The sequence below is a fragment of the Sarcophilus harrisii genome, chromosome 3, assembly GCF_902635505.1.
Source record: "Sarcophilus harrisii chromosome 3, mSarHar1.11, whole genome shotgun sequence".
Classification (NCBI taxonomy): domain Eukaryota; kingdom Metazoa; phylum Chordata; class Mammalia; order Dasyuromorphia; family Dasyuridae; genus Sarcophilus; species Sarcophilus harrisii.
Window position 1 is genome coordinate 235,474,401 of NC_045428.1, and position 20,141 is coordinate 235,494,541.

At 32.7% G+C, this 20,141-nt stretch overlaps 1 protein-coding gene across 1 annotated transcript in view; it reads right to left on the minus strand.

Moving 5' to 3' along the window:
- The window catches only part of UBASH3A (ubiquitin associated and SH3 domain containing A), an 83,716-nt gene that overhangs the window by 5,892 nt on the left and 57,683 nt on the right, over nt 1-20,141 (minus strand). Inside the window, exons 8-13 of the mRNA XM_012544360.3 lie at nt 18,445-18,544; nt 14,509-14,631; nt 12,738-12,830; nt 9,126-9,270; nt 2,674-2,774; nt 1,095-1,204 (exon numbers count right to left, since the gene is read on the minus strand). Coding sequence (XP_012399814.1) covers nt 1,095-1,204; nt 2,674-2,774; nt 9,126-9,270; nt 12,738-12,830; nt 14,509-14,631; nt 18,445-18,544 — 672 coding nt within the window. The remainder of the gene's footprint in view (nt 1-1,094; nt 1,205-2,673; nt 2,775-9,125; nt 9,271-12,737; nt 12,831-14,508; nt 14,632-18,444; nt 18,545-20,141) is intronic.

Sequence of the window (20,141 nt, forward strand, 5' to 3'; positions counted from 1 at the left end):
TTGCTACATATGGCCTACATCAAGGAGAGAGAAGTGGTTTGAAAGAAATATGGATAGAGAAAGTATGAGCTTTGAAATAGCTAATGGACATCTCTAGAGCCTCAGATATGTGTAGAAAGCTAACTGCTAAATAAATTCCTTGATTCCCAACACTACCAATCCCAGATGCTTTTCATCATTCCTAAGCCAAAGAACCCATTTAATATTTTTTATTCTAATCTGTATAATTTTTGTGATTTCTGTGTTATTCCTTTCTTAGATAAATGTTTGCTAGCTATTTGTAGTAATTGTTATTGTTGTTGTTGCGTGTGTGTGTTAAATTTTTGGTTTGAGGGAACTAAACTGTCTGAGAGTAAGCTAATTATTATTCTCTCAGTCTAAGGCAGGATTTCTTCTCACCCAGAGTGGCCAGAGAAATTAGTTTTTATTCTGACTTCAGAAAAGACTGCATATATCTGATATGTAATAGGTGGATATAATTTTATCTCCATGTCCCTCTTGGAGACAGAATGGATTGTAAATGCCTTTCTGCTCTATTTGAAGATGGAAATAGCAGCATTCTTTGCAGATGTGTAATGAGGCTTCACAGATCCACATATCTAAATATATATATTTTCCACATGGGCTGCCCTGAATACTTATGTCCACCATCTATACTCATTACATTAGTGATGCAAAAAAAAAAAAAAAAAATCCTCTTACATTTTTTTCTGTGAAGAAAGGCAGAGTAATGACCCTACTCCTTAGAGAAAACCAATTGAATCATCATTAGGCTGATAAAGGCAAGGGATCATAGTATCTAGAGCTGAAAGGGATCTTAGTCATCATTCTGTCTAACCTTCTAATTTTCTATATGAAAAGAGCAAGTTTGAGGGATGTAAAGTGATCTCTTCCAGATCACATGAATCTTAGTACTCAAGACAAGGATTCTTTTAGCTCCCAATTCATTTCTTTTCCCATAATATTATACTACCCATTTAATTAGTTTCTTATTAACTCATTGATCAAGACTGGTGGCAGGCATCAGGACATAGTACAGCATCTAAAGAGAAAATAGCATTCTATACAAATTTCCAATAAGAGAATTTATTTACCTTTCTGACTAGTTGGGCAAAATCACTAATGTCTCTGGGTGGGAGGTCAAGTAAAGGTCGAGTGCAGGAGTCCAGAGCTGAGCCATGGCTTACAATTGAAATTATACCACCTGAAAAAAAAGAGAAAATGAAGAATAACCAAAGTAATAACTATTGAAATACTCAAGATTTGAATTAGGATACCTCAAATAGTTGGTAGGGTGAAGTCAGAAGTGTGCAAGCAAATATTTAATAATCAACTTTTTGAAAATATGATACTTAAAAAGAGAAGATTCAGCAGCTACTGTTAATAATGGGTATTATGATCAAATACTTTTAAGTTTAATCTGCCTTAACATTTTCTCTATTACTTTTTTCTTTTTTATCAATAGTATTTTATTTTTCCAAATATATGCAAAGATAGTTTTCAACATTCATTTTTGTAAGATTGTGTGTTCCAGTTTTATTTTCCCTCTCTTCCTTACCTCCCTCTCTCCAAAACAGCAAGCAATCTGATATAGGTTGTATATATACAATCCTTTAAAAATATTTCCATATTTGTCATATTGTCATGAAAAATCAGACCAAAAAGGAAAAACCCACAAGAAAGAAAAAGTAAACAGTAAACAAAAAGGTAAAAATACCATGTTTCAATTCACATTCAGTCTATATAGTTTTCTCTCTTAATGTAGATGTCATTTTCCATCCCAAGTCTATTGGAATTATTTTGAATCACTTCATTGCTGAGATGAGCTAAGACTAGCATAGTTGATTATCACATAATTTTGCTGTTTATCATTTTATTTTCAACAAAAACAATAAATCAACCCTAATTTTTAATATTTGCTCATTTCTAAAGTAAACAATCGCTCACCCTGAAGAATTAACATTTGGTTTTTGCAAGCCCCCTGGATGAAAGTATTTTTTATTCCTTCCAAACCTTGAGATTACCTGGAGAATAATGAGGGGGTAAGGGATATCAGCATAATGGTAGAGCTTTATGGGCAAATCAGTGTATGGTCAGGAGTGGCAAGGGTCCCTTACCAAATGTGGTCATAATATCCACTATTAACAGTGGGTATTATTATAACAGCATTTTTTTAAATTAAAAAAAAGTTGAACTGATTTGATTTTGACTTGACATATTTACTTGTATTTGCTCTAACATCTTTGCTCTGACCCAAGATATACTTGGATATGGGGAGTGAGGATACAAGAAAAGGAGAGAAGTATAACTTCAAAAAGATTGACAAATATTAAATCAATCCACTGAATTAATCCCAATGTTGTTGCACCATAATTGTACTATAGGAAAAAGATACTAACTTATTTAGATAGTAGTTATTTTGGTGGTTTCTTTTTCTTTCATTTTTTTTGCAAGGTAGTTGGGATTAAATGACTGGCCCACAGTCATATAACCACCACACAGGAAATGACTGAGACTGGATTTGAACGCAGTTCCTTCTGATTCCAGGGCCAACACTCAATCCATGGTACTATCTAGCTACCCCTCTTGGCTAGTTTATAATAAAGGATAAAGATTGTGAAGATAAAGGAAATGAAAATTATCATATACGTTGTGAAAAGCAATTGCTTTTACCTGGGCAAGCAGCAACAATTTGCTTCACAGTCATAGAACACCTTTTTACATAGTCATCATAACTTTCTGATGGCATCAGGGAGGAAAGTGGGAATTCAGATCTAAAAAAGAAGATAAAGGGAACAGTCATGTGGTGTTACCTCCATACCAGAAAGAATTGTCTCCCTCTCCCTCTTCTGATAATGATGGTTCTGTGATCTCACTGATGAGGATGTAAGGTAATGATGACATTGCCTTACAGGCCATAGTTCAAAGGTACATATTTGTCCTATGAGATTCTTGTTTATGTTTTCCTGTATATCTTCTATAAGAAATTGACCTAATGGACCTTCTAGATTTCTTGACCTGCTCATCAATCTATATATGCAATGGTTATGTCTCAGTTGCACTATATTAGAAAATCAAACAAATGGAGGCCATGTTCTGTACTTAATGATCCTTGCTGGCTGTTTATGAACTTAATTTTTAAAACATAATGTTATCTATACTTTTATATATTTTTATTTATTTCCCAGTTATATTTTAATCTGTTTCCTGGTGCAAGGGAAAAAGGGTGCAAAGATTCACCTTTCTGTGCTACTTGACTGATTCACATACATTTGGATTGTTGTTTATTTCTTTGAGGCTAGTGAATATGCCTTATTTTTATTCTCCCTCTGAACTTAGTGCTTTGCTTAATCTCATGATGAAACTGGGCTCTCCTAGAAAAAAATCTGGGAATTTTTCCTAAACAGTAATCTAATTAAGTTTCTAAGAAATTTCCTAAAGAAAAAAATAAGGAAAAATGTTTAAAATATTACATATTTTTTAAATAGCCTTTTATTTACAGGATATATGCATGGGTAACTTTACAGCATTAACAATTGCCAAACCTCTTGTTCCAATTTTTCACCTCTTACCCCCCCACCCCCTCCCCTAGATGGCAGGATGACCAGTAGATGTTAAATATATTAAAATATAAATTAGATACACAATAAGTATACATGACCAAAACGTTATTTTGCTGTACAAAAAGAATCAGACTCTGAAATATTGTACAATTAGCTTGTGAAGGAAATCAAAAATGCAGGTGTGCATAAATATAGGGATTGGGAATTCAATGTAATGGTTTTTAGTCATCTCCCAGAGTTCTTTTTCTGGGCATAGCTAGTTCAGTTCATTACTGCTCCATTAGAAATGATTTGGTTGATCTCGTTGCTGAGGATGGCCTGGTCCATCAGAACAAAATATTACATATGTATAAGCTAGACTAGATTGTTTGCTATCTTGGGAAGAGGGGAGGGAGAGAGAAAAAAATTGTAACTCAAAATCTTACAAAAATGAATATTAAAAACTGTAGTGTTCTGGTTGGTTTTCTGGAGGTCTCTGGACCAGCCTTTGTTTCAGCTGAGTATTCACCATGAGAATAGCCAGGGATAAAGTCCAAATTCTTTATTATCTCCTTCAAAGTCTTGTCTCCTTGCCTGGGGCTTGGCTAGCTTTCTTGAGGTCCTGCGGAATGTGTCTTAGTTTCTGTGGGAAAGGCAGGAGGACCACCATGACGTCTCTGTCTTGAAGTCTGTCTCAGTCTGAGAGCTTGTGCTCCAGCCTCCAGTCTTCCCCCAGTCTGTTCCAGTCCCCTTCTGAATATGTCTCTGAGCCCTTGTCTTGCCCAAGACTAACTCTGGCTGAGTTTGAACTAGTTTATATGCAATATACTGACTATAAGCCAATCATTATATCACCAGGGAACCATTATTTGTTGTAACATTAATAAAATCATACTGAACTAAAGAACTATTAATCACCATGCTAAACTAAATAACCATTGTCTTATCAATTGCACTGATTTAATATCTTGTAAGAATTCTTTTTTCAAGTACAGAGTTCTGGCCCATAATAGAAAGCCATTTTTTACATGTAATTGGAAAAAAAAAATACTATCAAGTGAAAAAAAATCAGATAACATGAAAAGAGCTAAGTCCATCACAGATGATGATCACATAATGTTGTTGTTCTGTGTACAATGTTCTCTTGGTTCTACTCAATTTACTTAACATCAGTTCATGTAACTCTCTCCAGGCCTTTCTGAAATAAGCCTGCTGATCATTTCTTATAGAACAATAATATTACATTCATAGACCATAATTTATTCAGTCATTTCCCAACTGATGGCTAATCACTCAGTTCCTTGCCACTACAAAAAGGGCTGCTACAAATATTTTTGCATATGTGATCCTTTCCCCTTTTTTATGATTTCTTTGGGATATAGGCTCAGTAAAGACACTGCTGGATCAAAAGATATGTACAGTTTGATAGCCTTTTGGAAATAGTTCCAAATTGGTCTCCAAAATGGTTGGATCAGTTCACAATTCCTCAATGTATTTATGTCCCAGTTTTCCAACATGCCCTTCAACATTTATCATTATCTTTTCCTGTAATTTTAGCCAATCTTAGAGGTGTGAAGTAGTACTTAAGAGTTGTGTTAATTTGTATTTATCTAATCAATAGTGATTTAGAGCATTTTGTTATGATTAGAAATGGCTTTAATTTCTTCATCTAAAAATTGTCTTCATATTCTTTGACCACTTATTGGACCTTTTTAAAGGGAAAAAAACACTTTGTTTTGCAAGAAATATAGTAAGATAAAAGAAATGCATGTATTGGTTGTGTCTGAAAATCAAGTCTCTTAATTCACTAACTTGTGATAAGAGGTTGGTTGAATGATTCATCAATGGTCTTCTGTGGTCTTTATTGGCCACAAATTGTTTTAACTGTTCTACCTCTGCTCACTTTACTCTGGGAACTAGTCTGTGGATTTCTGCCTTTCTTGTGGTATCTCTAGTCAGAACTTTATGGTCTTTCTGTTCTCTATATTTTGTTAGCCAAGGCTTTGTGGTCTTCTTCATCATTCCATCCTTGGTCAGTGTTTCTATTGCCTTCAGAGCTGTTTACCTGAGGGTTTTTTTTTTTTTTTTTACTGATTCCCTTGAGGCAATTTGTCTTCTAGTTCTTGCAGATTTTGCCTGTCATTTTGTGTTCTAATGGCCTGGATTAAGGAATTTATTGTTTTTTTTTCCCCTCCCTGTGAATTTCTTGGTTATTCTTTAATCTGGTACTTTTTATGGAACTTTGCTGGATTATATGTGGGAGATTCTTTATGGTCATTTTGGTCTTTATGGTCTGAACCAGTAGTCTGGATTTAAATCTCTTTAATTTCTGCATTTTTTGCCAATTGCAAAATCTATTTTATTGGCTCTTCTTAGGTTTGTTTCATTTTTCAAAAAGTTCTCATCAGTCCTATATTTTAAGATGGTTCAGAAATATAAGACTTCTTAGTTTTCACCTTTTCAATTATTTGAATTTTCCTTGATTGATTTTGAATGTTCATGAATCTTATCACTAAGCCCTGTGGTGTTTTGAGATTGGCTGTAGCTAGGCCAAAGTTATAAACAAACAATCTTTTTAGTAAACATCAACTTTTATAGAACAAAGTTTTTTAAACTGTGGATTGCAGTTCCAAGTTATGCAGTTGCAACTGAATGGGTTGGTCACAAAATTTTTTTTTTTTGCAACAATAGAAGGTTTTTGAATGCAATGACCAAAAATTTATTCAAAAGCAAATGTATGATGAATCTGAAGTGTTTTTGGCAGCGCTTGCCTGTGTTACATTATGCGACTTTATTGCAGTCTTGGTTCTGAACATACATCATGCACACTTTGCACTGTGCATGCATGAAAGCTGCTAGAACTGTATTGGTTCAGTTTCAAAATGGGGTTGTGGAAAAATTGTAAACCAAAAATGGGGGTCATAAGTGGAAAAAGTTTAAGAGGCCCTGTTATATAGGATTCTTCTTTCATTTATACTTTGCTCTGCTCATCTTCTGTAGCAATGACAAAATTGTCAATGAGGAATATTTCCCAGATCTTGATAAGAAGATCATAGAATAGTTATCTTTGAAGTTACACATATTAAGGAATTTTATATGCTGTGAATATGCTCATGAGAAAAACCCTGATCAAAAAGAGAATTTATAGCTACATTTCCCCCCACTTAAGTCAAATGCTTTCTAGTATGGCTGTGAAGATGTGGTTTGAGGGAAGGGGGCCACATAGAACTGAGATCATGTTTTATTCCATTAATGGTTTTCTGTGCCCCCAAAATTAATTTCCTGAAGGACAATCTGAGTCTCTTAATACTTAGTCCTCAATCAATAGTCACCTTGTTGCCAAACCATATACAAAGTCTTCCTACTTTGGGAGATTTTGTTTGTATTTCTGGGGAAGGGAGGTATGATGTTTTAGATCCTGGAGGGACAAAGTAGCACTTGCCTTCTGGGGACATGGAGAAGGATATTAAAAACTCTCCTGCTCCTTCCCAATTCTGCCCTTGACTTGCCTCTCTAGCCTACAGATTTTTTAAAAAAGCTTTTTATTTTTAAAACATGAATAGATACTTTTTCAACATTGATCCTTGCATAGCCTTGTGTTTCAGATTTTCCCCTTCTTCCCCCCAACTCCCTCTCCTAGATGGCAAGCAATCCAATATATGATATATATGTTAAAATATATGTTGAATCCAATATGTGTAAACATATTTATACAATTCTCTTGCTGCATAAGAAAAATCAGATAAAAAAGGAAAATAAATGAGTAAGAAAACAAAATGCAAGTGAACAACAACAAAAAGAGTGAGAATGTTATGTTGTGACCCACATTCAGTTCCCACAGTCCTCTCTTTGAGTGTAGAGTAGCCTACAGATTATTAAGGTTGTCAGAGTCTAAATCTCCTCTTTCTTTGGCTCTTGATTTACCCCTGATGGGAGGTAGCAGGAAATTAGATGCTCTTCTGTTTTTTTTTCCCTCCAATTTCACCCTTGGGAAAGGATCAGGAATTTGAAGTATTACTTCTCTCTGTCTCCCTTGTACTGAATTCAGGACTACCAAGACAGATACATTCCTTTGGCTCCTAGTTTTCCCCCTGGGGAAAAAAGTTAATATTCTGTTCCCACTTAACATATATTTACAAAAACTGTTTGCCACCCAGAATGGATGCCCTCATTATTTACACCTCCCAAGAATCCTCATCTTCCTTCAAGATTCAGTTCAGATGTTAACTCCACTATGAAACTTTCTTTGATCTTTCAGTTATTTCTTATTTATGTATATATTATATCTGCCCAACGAAATGTAGTTCTTTGGGGGTGGTGATAATGGTAGTCTTTTTTTTTTTTTTTATCTTTGTATTTATAATGCTTAGAACACTGTCTATAGATATTTAACAAATGTTGAATTGATTTGAAAGCACAAATCATATCTTTTGTTAATTATGTATCTAACACAGTTCTGTTATTTAAGAATACTTGACAATTAAAAAGTTGAAAATTTTGTTTCAAACACTCACTTTCTTTCATAAAGACACTGTCTTCATTTTCTCACTCTCATTTACTCAACATGTCCAATAATTTGCCAAATCAAGTCATTTCTACATCTATGATGCCATATTTGTTCTATTTCTACTCACATATTTAATAACTAGTCCAACCCTCATCACCTTTCATCTGAACTATAATAACCTCATTAGTCTTCCTCTTTCCAGTCTTATTTCTCTCCAATCTATCATTTATAAAGCTGCCAAAATGATCTTTTTAATATAATGGAAATTTGGGACATACCTAGAACTTATAACACAAAGGCGCTCTGATTCTATGAGGAGATATCCTGTGTTCTTCTGTCACCTGAATAGGAGCAGCTTCTTTTGGTTGGTTACATAACTAGAAAAGACGTCATCTTTAAAACTCCAATATCTTTTTTCTGGAATACTCTTTCTTATATTCAGAGAGTGAATATTATGCACATGTCACAATTCAAATGCTCTTCAAATTCTTTTTAAAGGAGGCCTTTTCTGAACCTTTAACTATTGCTGGAGCTCTTTCCAAAGTTACTTTGTATTTATTTTTTACAAAAATATGTATATATAATTTGTACGCAATTATTGCTGTACATGGATATCTAGTGTGGTATAGTGAATATAGTGTCAGTACTGGAACTAGAAGGACTTGAATTCAAATCTGTCCTGAGACATTTACTAGTTGTGTGACTCAGAGCAAATTATTTAACCCTGTTTGCCTCATCTGTAAAATGAATTGGAGGAGAAAATGGTAAATCATTCCAGTATCTTTGCCAAGAAAAGTCCTAATTAGGGTCATGAAATCATACATGATTAATTGACAACATAACAACAAATTGATATGTATTTAAAATGTAAGTTCCTTGAGAGCACTGACTGTGTCACTTTGTTCTTTGTATTCCCAGGGCCCAGTGAGTGCTTCTAACAAAGTATGTTCTGTAGCATGTTAAGCATGGTGCTTGTGTGTTTCATTAATTCAATTTTAGAAGAGTAGTCTAAAGTTTAAATGATTTGAAGCATAAGAGCACAGAAAATTCAAGGGAAAAACAGAAGTCTGGCATACCTGTAATCAACATCAACATTATAATTTGCTTTGGTTAATTCAGCCAGTGTCATGAGGGAAGGTATTGTTTCACCTATTTCCCACTTGGTCCATTCAAAGAGTCCAGGTTCCACTCTTATTTTCAATGATTTCTCCTGTTTGAGTTCTGGATTCAAAAAAAGACATATTTTGTGGTGATTGGATTATATATAGTTGAACCTTAGATTCCAACATCTAATACATAAACATGCCCAAATATCATATTTTAAAGAAGATAAGTTGAAATATGTGATGCTCTTGTGAAAATTTTGCTGAAAACTCAGATGTACAACAAACCACATCATTGTGAAGGTAATGAATGACCCCATAAATTCTATATTTGTTATTGTAACAATAAATATCAGTGTCATTAGTGAATCTAGTAAAATCACAGAGCATAGGAACCAGTTAATGGAAATGGAATCATGGCATTTTAATCAGTGCAATTTAAATCAGTACAATTACATAGGCAAACTAAATGTTATTAATATAAGGGTAAACAATTGATTCAAAGAAGAAATAAAAATATTATCTAATCTAAGAAACTATATAACTTGAGTGATATGCAAATGACCTACTATTAGCCACAGCATTTATCGAACATCTTTAAGATAGTACCATAGGGCAAAATTTCTTTGACAACTTAATATTTGGTTAATATAATGCCACATGGGAGAGTAACAATAAAGATGGAGCTGTTCTAGGTAATTGAGATTTCATATTGATCTAATAGGTCTATAGCATGTTCCAGGGGCAGTGATTTAAAAGCCTTGGGAGAAGGAAACCCTTTCTGTTGATGGAGGCAACTTGATTCCAAGCTGACTTTCTTGCCTTTGTTCTTGGGAGAACAACAAGAAGAGGTTTCCTGGTATATGGAACTAAGAAAAGAGTGTCACCATTATCATAATAGGGATTATGGGATTGAACAATGTCAAAGAGATATAGTTTTTTCTGTCCAACCTGCTAGCTATTGTCATATAACTCCTCTCCCTTCCATGGCTAAACTCCTTAAAAAAAACCCATATACAATCAGGAATGTCCATTACTTTTCTTTTGACTCTTTTCAAATCCCTCTGAAATTTGGCTTTAGTGGATAGAGCACCAGCCCTGAAGTCAGGAGGACCTGGGTTCAAATCTGATCTCAGTCACTTAACACTAAGTGTGACCCTGGAAAAGTCACTTAACCCCAATTGTCTCAGCAAAAAAAAAAAAAAAAAAAAAATGAAATTTGGCTTCTAAACTCATCATTCAAATGATATCACTCTCTCCACAATTACCAATGATATCCTTTCCCCTTATGTTTTTGATTAAAAAATGTATTTTTAATTTATTATAGACATTTGCTTTAAAAAATTGAATTCTGAATTCTCTCTCTCCTTCCAGTACTTCTCCTCTTTGAGAAGGCAAGAAATGTATATATGTGACATCATATAAAACATATTTCTATTTAGCTTATCAATAATCTCTTAATTGCTAAATCTAATGATCCTTAGTGCTAAAGCTGTTTTTCTGAGATAACCTCCCATTTTTCTGTGGGCCAGGGATTATGCTTTTGTCTTTCTTCACAACTTCTATACTTGACATTTAGTAAACATTTGATAAATACTTGTTAATTTTCAGACTAGCCAGATTTAGGAGTCTGTTTAGCCATAGAGATAATGTACATAGGCTTTGGGCAGTTCTATAGATGGAGTAGATCTGATTTGTGAACATTTGTGAACATTATTGAGAGATTAAGTAACTTTCCTTTTTAATAAATAACCCCATAGACTAGTTGAGGACCTTACAAAAGATAATTAATCTGGAGGTAGAACCAAGATGTTGGAGTAAAAGCAGAGATTCATCCGAGTTCTCCAAAATTCCCTTCCAAAAAACTCTACTGTATTGCCTTAAAATGAATTCTGAACTGGCAGAACTGACAAAAAGATGGGGGAAAATACAACTTGGCCCAAAACAGCATTTCAGGTAAAAATTTCTTCTATGATCTTCATATAAATGCTTATTCTTGTATTGTTATATCATTAAGGGGTTTAGAACTAGGAACTCTATAGTTCAAAAGGAATGTGCACCTTACTTAGATGCACCCAAGAGGGCACAAGTACAAAATGTGTGTTCTCAATATTCATTCTTAAATAGTATTAATCCAGCCTTGCCAAAATTCTATATCTTTTAATGAAGTAGGACTATATTTAAATTTTACATTTGATTTTACTTACACTTTTTAGAAGTATGATAGTAATATTTATCACAAAAATTGTTTCCCTGGCTTTATTCTTTGTTAATTAAGATTAGGAATACTAAAAGAAATGCTGGAGAAAATTGAATGTTTGAAAAATGGGGTTACAGGAGAATGTTCTAACAAAAAGAAAGCATGAAAGCATTGGAGCCCAATGGATGATTAATATAGGTAAGTTGATTTCTTTACAACAGAAGACAATAAAAAGTTCTCTGTCAATGAAAACTGTCCAACAATGTTGTCTTGCCAGACATTTCCATCAGAAAAATGAAAAATCTTAAAACTACTAATTTTTAAGCCAAATACATTTGTACACAGATGAAAAACTAGAAAGTCAGGAATGTGAATAGGTCAAGCCAATAGTTACTTAGTGGATAAATTAATAGATGGAATTTGGGACTTTTGACCATGAGGTGACTTTTTTTAAAAATTGGGGTTAAATGACTTGCCCAAGATCATACAGTTAGGAAGTGTTAAGTGTCTTATACCAGTTTGAACTCAGATCCTCCTGACTTCAGGGCTGGTTCTCTATCCACTGCATCATCTAGCTGTCCAAGATAACTATTTTTACTCTTAAGTAATGCTTTTCTTTTCTCTTTCTATTAGAATATACCACAACCTTTAATAGATAAAAGTATTGCTCTGCTACATTCTTAGTAGTTGTTTTTGAGAGATGTGCCTATAATCAATTTTCTAATCCTCTGATAGGGAACTCTAGAGAAGTACTCTAGAATTGGAAATGACTTCATAGTTCATCTAATACAACTTTCCACTCTATATAGAAATTCACTCTCCCTTTATAAGTGCAGCAGAACTGAAATGAGCTAAAGTGTGAAGCATGAAACACATGTTATACTTATTTTCTCCTTCTATGGAAGTATCTTGTTATTCTTTCAGTCTTGTTCTATTGAGAAATTTTGATAACAATGATAACTGTGAGATATCATTGTTATCAAAATTTCTCAATAGAACAAGACTGAAAGAAAAACATCTGTTTTATAATTTCTGATTATTCTTAAAGAGTAGATAAAGAGTTCTCTCTGAATTAATTATCATTACATTCTCAGCTATGCTCAATTTTCTTTTGCCATTGGAAAGAAGCAGTATGGGACAAGGGAAAGAACACTAGGTTGTAAGTCAGAAAACCTGGATTTTAATTCTGTCAACCATTTATTAGCTATATAACCCTGAGAAAATAATTTGGCCTTTTGGGGCCTCAGTTTCCTCAATTATTAAAGAAGGAATTAGACTAAATAAATTTTAAATTCCATTTTCATACACACATTATAAAATTCTGTGAGTAATCATTACAATTTTTCCAGTGAAATTATAGAAACCCATTTAAATATTTAACTTACCTTCTAGGATGTGTTTTGCTGTCTGTATACATCGCAGTGCTGGTGAACAGTACATATAGCTAATTTTGATGCCACTATCTAATAGAGCTTCTCCTTGAAAACAAAAGACATTAAATTCCTCTTTTTAAACTAAATTTTGCCATGGATGTGGTTATAGTTGTTTTTCTAACTAATGCAGAGAGAAGAGAAATACAGTCGACCAAAATCTCCTTCAGTAAAATGGAAAACAGGATATCTCTTGCTATAGAGTCTATTCCTTTGACAACTTTTTTTCATTACTACAAAAAAATATCAGAATGAGCATAAGATGGTAAAGTTGATTTATGGGTAGAAATTTGTGCTTATATAGGTTGCTCATCTACACAGACAAATGTATACAGACACAAAGATGTCAAACAGTAGTTTGAAATACTGCAGAGAGAGATTATCTGAGTTTAAGGATATCAAGATTCCAGTTCTAGTTTTGATGCTCATTAACTTTGTGACCTGCAATAGGATATTTCATTTCTATTTGACTAATTTTTCTCATCTGTTTAAAAATTTTTATTTTTAATTTTTAAATTAAAGAGCTTTAAAAAATTAATTTAGTTCTCCTACTGTCCCTTACCCCTACTGAGAAGAAAATAAAGAAGTTCAAATCAAAAAAAAGTTTTCAATATATTATTGCATAGTTCAGCAAAACTCATTAGCTATGTTGGAAAATGCATTTCTTTATGTATTTTAGTTTCAACACTTCTTTTCAAGGTGCAAGTGGCATGTGTCATCTTCATTTTTTTGGATTTGTAGTTTATGATTGCTTTTTATCAGTGTTCTAAAAAATTATCTTCCCTCTCCTCAGCTACTTATTTCCTTTCTAGTTTTGGTTACATTAAAACTATTTGTGGCATACTTAAACATATTTAATATGTATGGGACTACCTGCCATCTAGGAGAGGGGAAAAAAGCAGAAGGTTTTGCAAGGGTCAGTGTTGAAAAATTACTCATGCATATGTTTTGTATAAAAAAAGCTAAAATAAAAAATAAACTAAACTAAACTATTTGTGGAAAATATTCTAAATTTTATATTTTCAAAATTTTTCTATTTTTTCTTCTGTGTTTCTCTTTATCACTTGATTAGGCATAAGATATTTTTCTATTCATAGATCCCAAAAATAATTTCTTTCTTTTTCCTCTAATTTAAGATGGCCTTTTATACCTCAGACTTTTATCTAATTGTACTTATATTTTTGTTTAATGTGAAGTTAGTTTAAGCCTAATTTCTGCCAGACCACTAATCATTTTTCCTTAGAATTTTGGTCATGTGAGTTCTTCCTGAAGTTTTTGGGATTATCAATTTTCCTATCTTATAAATAGTCTAAATGTCTACAATGCAGAAAGTAAAATTTTGGGTGTGAATACTATAATATTGAATTGAAGAAGCAACAGATTAATTAAAAAGAGAAAGAACTAGTCAATTCATTGAAAATGAAACTAAAAATACCTAAAAGCCAACAGTTTAAAAAATCCTCTTAATTAAATACCAAGATAGAAATTCTGAAAATAAAGAAGAAATCAACTAAATTGAAAACATTAACTCACTGAATAAATTACTAAAACTGGAGAAAAAGAAATAATAGATTCTGAAAAAAAAGTAAAGCATAATTTTATTAAAAAATAAATTGTATACCAAGTGGTGAATCTTCCCTTCTCTTTATACTTTCTATATAGAGAGTTTAAAATTTCAATTCTTTGTATTAATGCTAATTAAAGAAAAAAAAAATCTAATACATACCTGTAAGTTTGGACTGGAAAATACCACAAGAGGATAAAGGTGGATCATTTTCAAAATTTTTGAGTCCTTTCTTCCTCTCTGGCAGATTAGAAGGGAAGTTCATATCTGGTCTATAGTATTTTCCTAAGATATAAATTAATGTTTTAGTTACAATTAATTCCATCAAATTGGTGAAAATTTGTATTTTAAAGCATTTTGCTGTCCAAACTCAAGATTCCAGATGGATTCAATGATCATCTAACCAAATTTATGCCAGTATGGAATTTCCTCTATAATATTACCAACATGTTGTCATTTAACCTTTACCTGAAAACCTCCTTAATGTGAAATCCATTAATTCCTTAGGCAATCCATTCCATTGTAACAGTTAGGATGTTTTAAATTACACAAAGCTAAAATCTTACTCTCTACATCTTTTGGTATTAATTTAACTTTTCAGCTTTACTGTAGCAACAGTGTTATTCATTGAGTTGATACTTAAGCATAGATAGTGTTTATAAACTTGAGCTTATTTCTGGTTTTGGCCAATCACTATGAAAAGAATACTGATACAGAAACTCTTGTTTATTGACCTAGAAAGATGTAGCATCCATGTACCTTTTTCAAGAAACCACTGGCACTATGCTGATGCTAGAAAGTAGTTGAGTCATGCAAAGACTGAAAAGAGATTCAGAGCTTTTATAAAACATGGTAGAATGAGAAATAGGAATAATCATGTTCACTCAGATCAGGAGAGAGGCCTGCAAGAAAAATATCTATGTAGCCCAAAGGAAAAGATACCATATAGTTGAAAAACACTATTCAACCTGGATTGCTGCCAATTCTTCAAGATAATATCTATAATTTGAATGGATAGTATAAATTTAATGTGAATGTGAAATAATTGTTCATCAGTCCTTTTGGGAAGAGTATATTGAACATCATTATGTTAACACTATTTAATTGTTTTTTTTGGGGGGGCAACTAGGTGAATAGAGTCAGTCTGGAGTCACCAAGACTTATTTCCCTGGATACACATCTGTCCTCAAACATTTAACTAGCAGGCTGCTCCTAGGCAAGTCTCAACCCTATTTGCCTCATGAGTTGGAGAAGGAAATGGCAATCTATTCCAGTATCTTTGCCAAGAATACCCCAAATGAGGTCACAAAGAGTTGAATACAACTGGAAAAAAAGGAACAAAAATGTTTCTTATCCTTTAGTGCATTGCATCTTTTTTTTTTTTCTGTAATTAAAATAATTATATAAAAATTAAAAATAAACTTGTCCCATACTGAAGACACATATGTGGGAGATTAAGATCTTCTTTAGGGAAAATCTTAAATATGAATCATACAAACTTTGCTTTTCAGATTTCCTTGAAGAAATCCAGTTCTGGAATTGACAAGACAAAATGAACATGACTTCTTTGGGGTCAGGCCCTGAGATCAAACCTAATCCATTTAAAGCATCCCTACTTGCTCCTGAATCATAGAATATGATTACTGTTATGGTACCTGAAAAGCCAAAAACGCCTCCTAAAAAACTGAGATCAGCAACTATGATAGACTTAATTCTTTTTAGCAATCCAGTGATGCAAGATAATTTCCTAGACTTGGTATAGAAAATGCCATATGCATCCAGAAAGAAAACTATGGAGATTGAGTGCAGGTTGAAGCATATTATTTTCACTTTTTTTTTTTTTTTTTTGGTTTGCTCTTTTTTCTTCATTGTTTTTCCCATTTGTTCTGATTTTTCTTTCACAAAATGACTAATATGGAAATATAGTTAAAATGTTTTATGTGCATAACCCATATTAGATTGCTTGCTATCTTGGGGAGGAGGGTAGTAAGGAAGAGAAGGAGAAAGAAATTTGGAACACAATCTTATGAAAACGATATTGAAAACTATCTTTACATATATTTGGAAAAATAAAATACTACTTCAATTAAAAAACAAAACAAAACAAACAACACAAAACTGAGAACAGAAAGAGCTGAAGGTTTACTATAACAAGTCCTTCAAATTTTAAGAGCTACAGAGAATGGAGACAGAATGAAGGCCGAAAGAGACCTCTTCTTTCCATTTTTTTTCGGTTTTAAAACATTTCTCTCTTAAATGAGAAAACTTAAAGATGTGAAATGGCCCCATATGTGATATCACACAACTACACTTAAACTCAAGTCTTCTGATTTCAAACACTTTATGCTTTTTAAAACCAAATTGTTCTGTCTAATCAGTATAACTTCTAATAATATTGCAGCATGCTAAAAAATAAGAAGGTTACTCTTCTTTCCATTATTACATATCTGAAGAATTGCTAATTCAAATACCACCAGCAAAGGGACAGAAAGCAAAAAAGCACCAGCTTTGAGTTCTGTCCTAGATCATGCTCAGATAAACCACAATAAGACCTTTGGAAAAATCAACACCTGAATTCAGAGTGATTTTACCTTCCCTGAACTGATAGGGAAGCTTTGCTGATACCTTTTCTAAATGTTGGTTGATTTCTACTTTAGGATTGAGTAAAAATCCTGGCAGAAACATGTGAGCCTGAGTCTCAAAATGATAACTCACCTTTAAAAAGCATTTTAAGTTTTCAGAGCACTTTAATTTTTTTAGCTCATTTTTATATTTATTTATATTTTGTGAATTGTGTACATTATGTGTATATTAACATATTTTATTTCATTTGATTTTTGCAAGAACCCTGTGAGGTAGATGCTATTATAATCCTTATTTTAAAGATGAGGAGACTGAGAGAGGTAAAGCCCAGAGAAACAGGTTAAGTGTCTAAAGCAGATTAAACACAGATCTTTGTACTTTCAAAGAGCAGTACTAGGGACACTTAATTGCTTTAAGCTTAGGCACTTAAACTGTAGGCTAGATCACAACTATCTCTTAATACTGATCTAATAAAGAGTTCCTAAGTCTAGAAGAAGCAGTTAATCATGTCATACTGTGCTGGATTTGGAATCAGGAAAGACATGAATTAAAATCCATTCTTAGATACTGACTAGCTGTGTGACCAGGGAAAAATTATCCTCTGCTTCAGTTTCCTATTTTGTCAAATGGGATAATAATAGCACTTTTCTCTTGGGATTATTATGAGGCTAAAATGAAATAATATTCATAAAGCCCTTTGTAAATCTTAAAGCTATAGACAAACACTAATTGTCATAAATATTATTATTAGCATTCAGTAGAGGTTCCATTTATTACTTTTGTTCCTTTTACTGATCTATGCCTGAAAGTTAATAACCATGGCCTGTGTGATAGACATCATTTTAATAAGTGCATATAATTAGGATTCTTCTTAAAGGTAACAAAATATTGATGGAAGGATGTAGGATTTTCTTGGTGGGATTATTTACATTTATAATGATTGAGTAAATCTGCCATAACTACATCTGCTAAATTAATGAAAAAAAAGCAGTGGATTCCCAGAAAGAGATAAAATTGTCAAATGTTGCCAGCCTTTTAAAGACCAAAAAGGCTTTGTCTTTCTTCTTGAGTTCTCTTAAATGTTGTATGGAGTGAATGCCACTATGGTGAGCATGGGATGGCCCTTCCTATGCCTGATTTTGTTGTTGAATAATTAGCAAGTAGATCTTGTTGATAATAAACATTGCTCCTGATGAGTAAGCTTGCAATATTAAATAAATTGTTCTTATTTTATCATAATTTTATGTTGTGTAACTAATAAAACAATTAATGGCTTGGTTGTTTTTTTTGGGGGGGGGGCAGAGAAAAGTATGGTGTAATCAGAGTGGGAAGGAAGACTACTATTTTGGTATTTTGAAACTAAAGATAATTAGAATCTAAAGGTGACAATTTATTTGGAGCACTTGTCATATGATATACGATGTGTATCAGGGAATGATATAGATAAATGTAATGGTTAGAGAATTGATTCCAACATATCAATCTAATTTGGATTCAGGGTATGACTTCACCTACCATCTACAGTTGAACATTGCTGCAACCAAGCCTTTCCAAAAATTTGATCTACCCTTTCCCCATGACGTACCACCAAAAGGCTTCTCCTATGTGTCAGTGCCTGAGAAAGAAGAAAAAAAAATTAGTATTTCAACATCAAACATGTGCGATAATACTTTAAATCTTACATATGTAAAGTGCTTTTAAACTATCAAATATTTTCTACATTTTAGATCCTCAAATGCACACTGGGAAGAAGGTAAGATAAGTATTGCTATTTTCTTTTTACAGAAGAGAAAGTGAAAACTTAAAGATGTGAAATGGCCCCATATGTGATATCACACAACTACACTTAAACTCAAGTCTTCTGATTTCAAACACTTTATGCTTTTTAAAACCAAATTGTTCTGTCTAAGCAGTATAACTTCTAATAATATTGCAGCATGCTAAAAAAGAAATAGAACTTTCCTTTCATAGGAATTTTCCCTCTATAATTGTGGTAAATTCTGTGTAGTTCTTTACTTCCCAGAGGACATTTTACACAGCTTCTCTATAGGACAGACAAATATTTGGAAAAATTAAAAAAGTATTGAAAATTGTGACCTCTTAGAAGACGCTGAGTTGTGCATGCTCTGCCTCTTTTTTTCTGGAATTTTTTCCTTTATTTCCCTCCAAGAAAGTTCTTTACTTCAAGGATTATTTTGAGGATCATCCAAAATTCTTCTTCTATTGATTGTATTAGAATTAATCTAAGTTTTTAAAGGTCACATTAGGATACCAAAATTTATAGTTTTGTTTCTATTTCTCCAAGTAATTCAATTAACTTTTCAATCACACTGAGAACTTAACTATTATGCCACCTGGTATTAATATATTAAGTATTGGCTTTACTTAATTTTCTCTGGTGCTTAATGTGGTTTTTGTTATTTTTGTAACCTGTCTGATTAATTATATTAATTATTCTGTTTAACATGTAATCTTCCTTGCATTTATGCTATATATCTTTCTTGATAATAGAGAACCATTTTCTGTAAGTATTTAATTTTATTTTTTATTTTTAATTTTTTTTTTTTTTTGCTGAGACAACTGGGGTTAAGTGACTTGCTCAGGTCACACAGCCAGGAAGTGTTAAGTGTCTGAGGCCAGATTTAAATTCAGGTCCTCCTGACTTCAGGTCTAGTGCTCTATCCAAAACACCAACTTGCTGCCCCTGTCAGTATTTTATTTTAAAATTTTCTATTTGTTTTCATTAGGTAGAGTAGTTTATAATTTTCTCTCTTTTTTTCTTGTCTGGTAGTATCCTTTCTATCTCTATATGTTAGAGTAGTTTTTTGTAGTATGAGCTAATTGCTCTTTAAATATCTAATAGAATACACTTGTAAATATATTTGACTTGGAGATTTTCTTTGGTTATTCATTTAAGGCTTGCATAACTTTTTTTTTTCAGATTGAGTCATATAAAATATTTCATGAATTTTTTTTTTTTTTTTTTTTTTTGGGAGGGGAGCATTTTATATATTTTTAGATGCTAATCATTTTCTTTCCTAGTGTCATCTTTGCTGGTATTCCCACCTTTACTGGCATTGGTTTTGAGGTTTTAAAACATTTCTCTCTTAAATGAGAAAAATTTTAAATAAGTTGCATATGTACTATCATGGTGCAATTGTTGCATGGGAGGTTATTTCCTCCTTCTCCCCCCACCCAAAGAACTAAGAGTC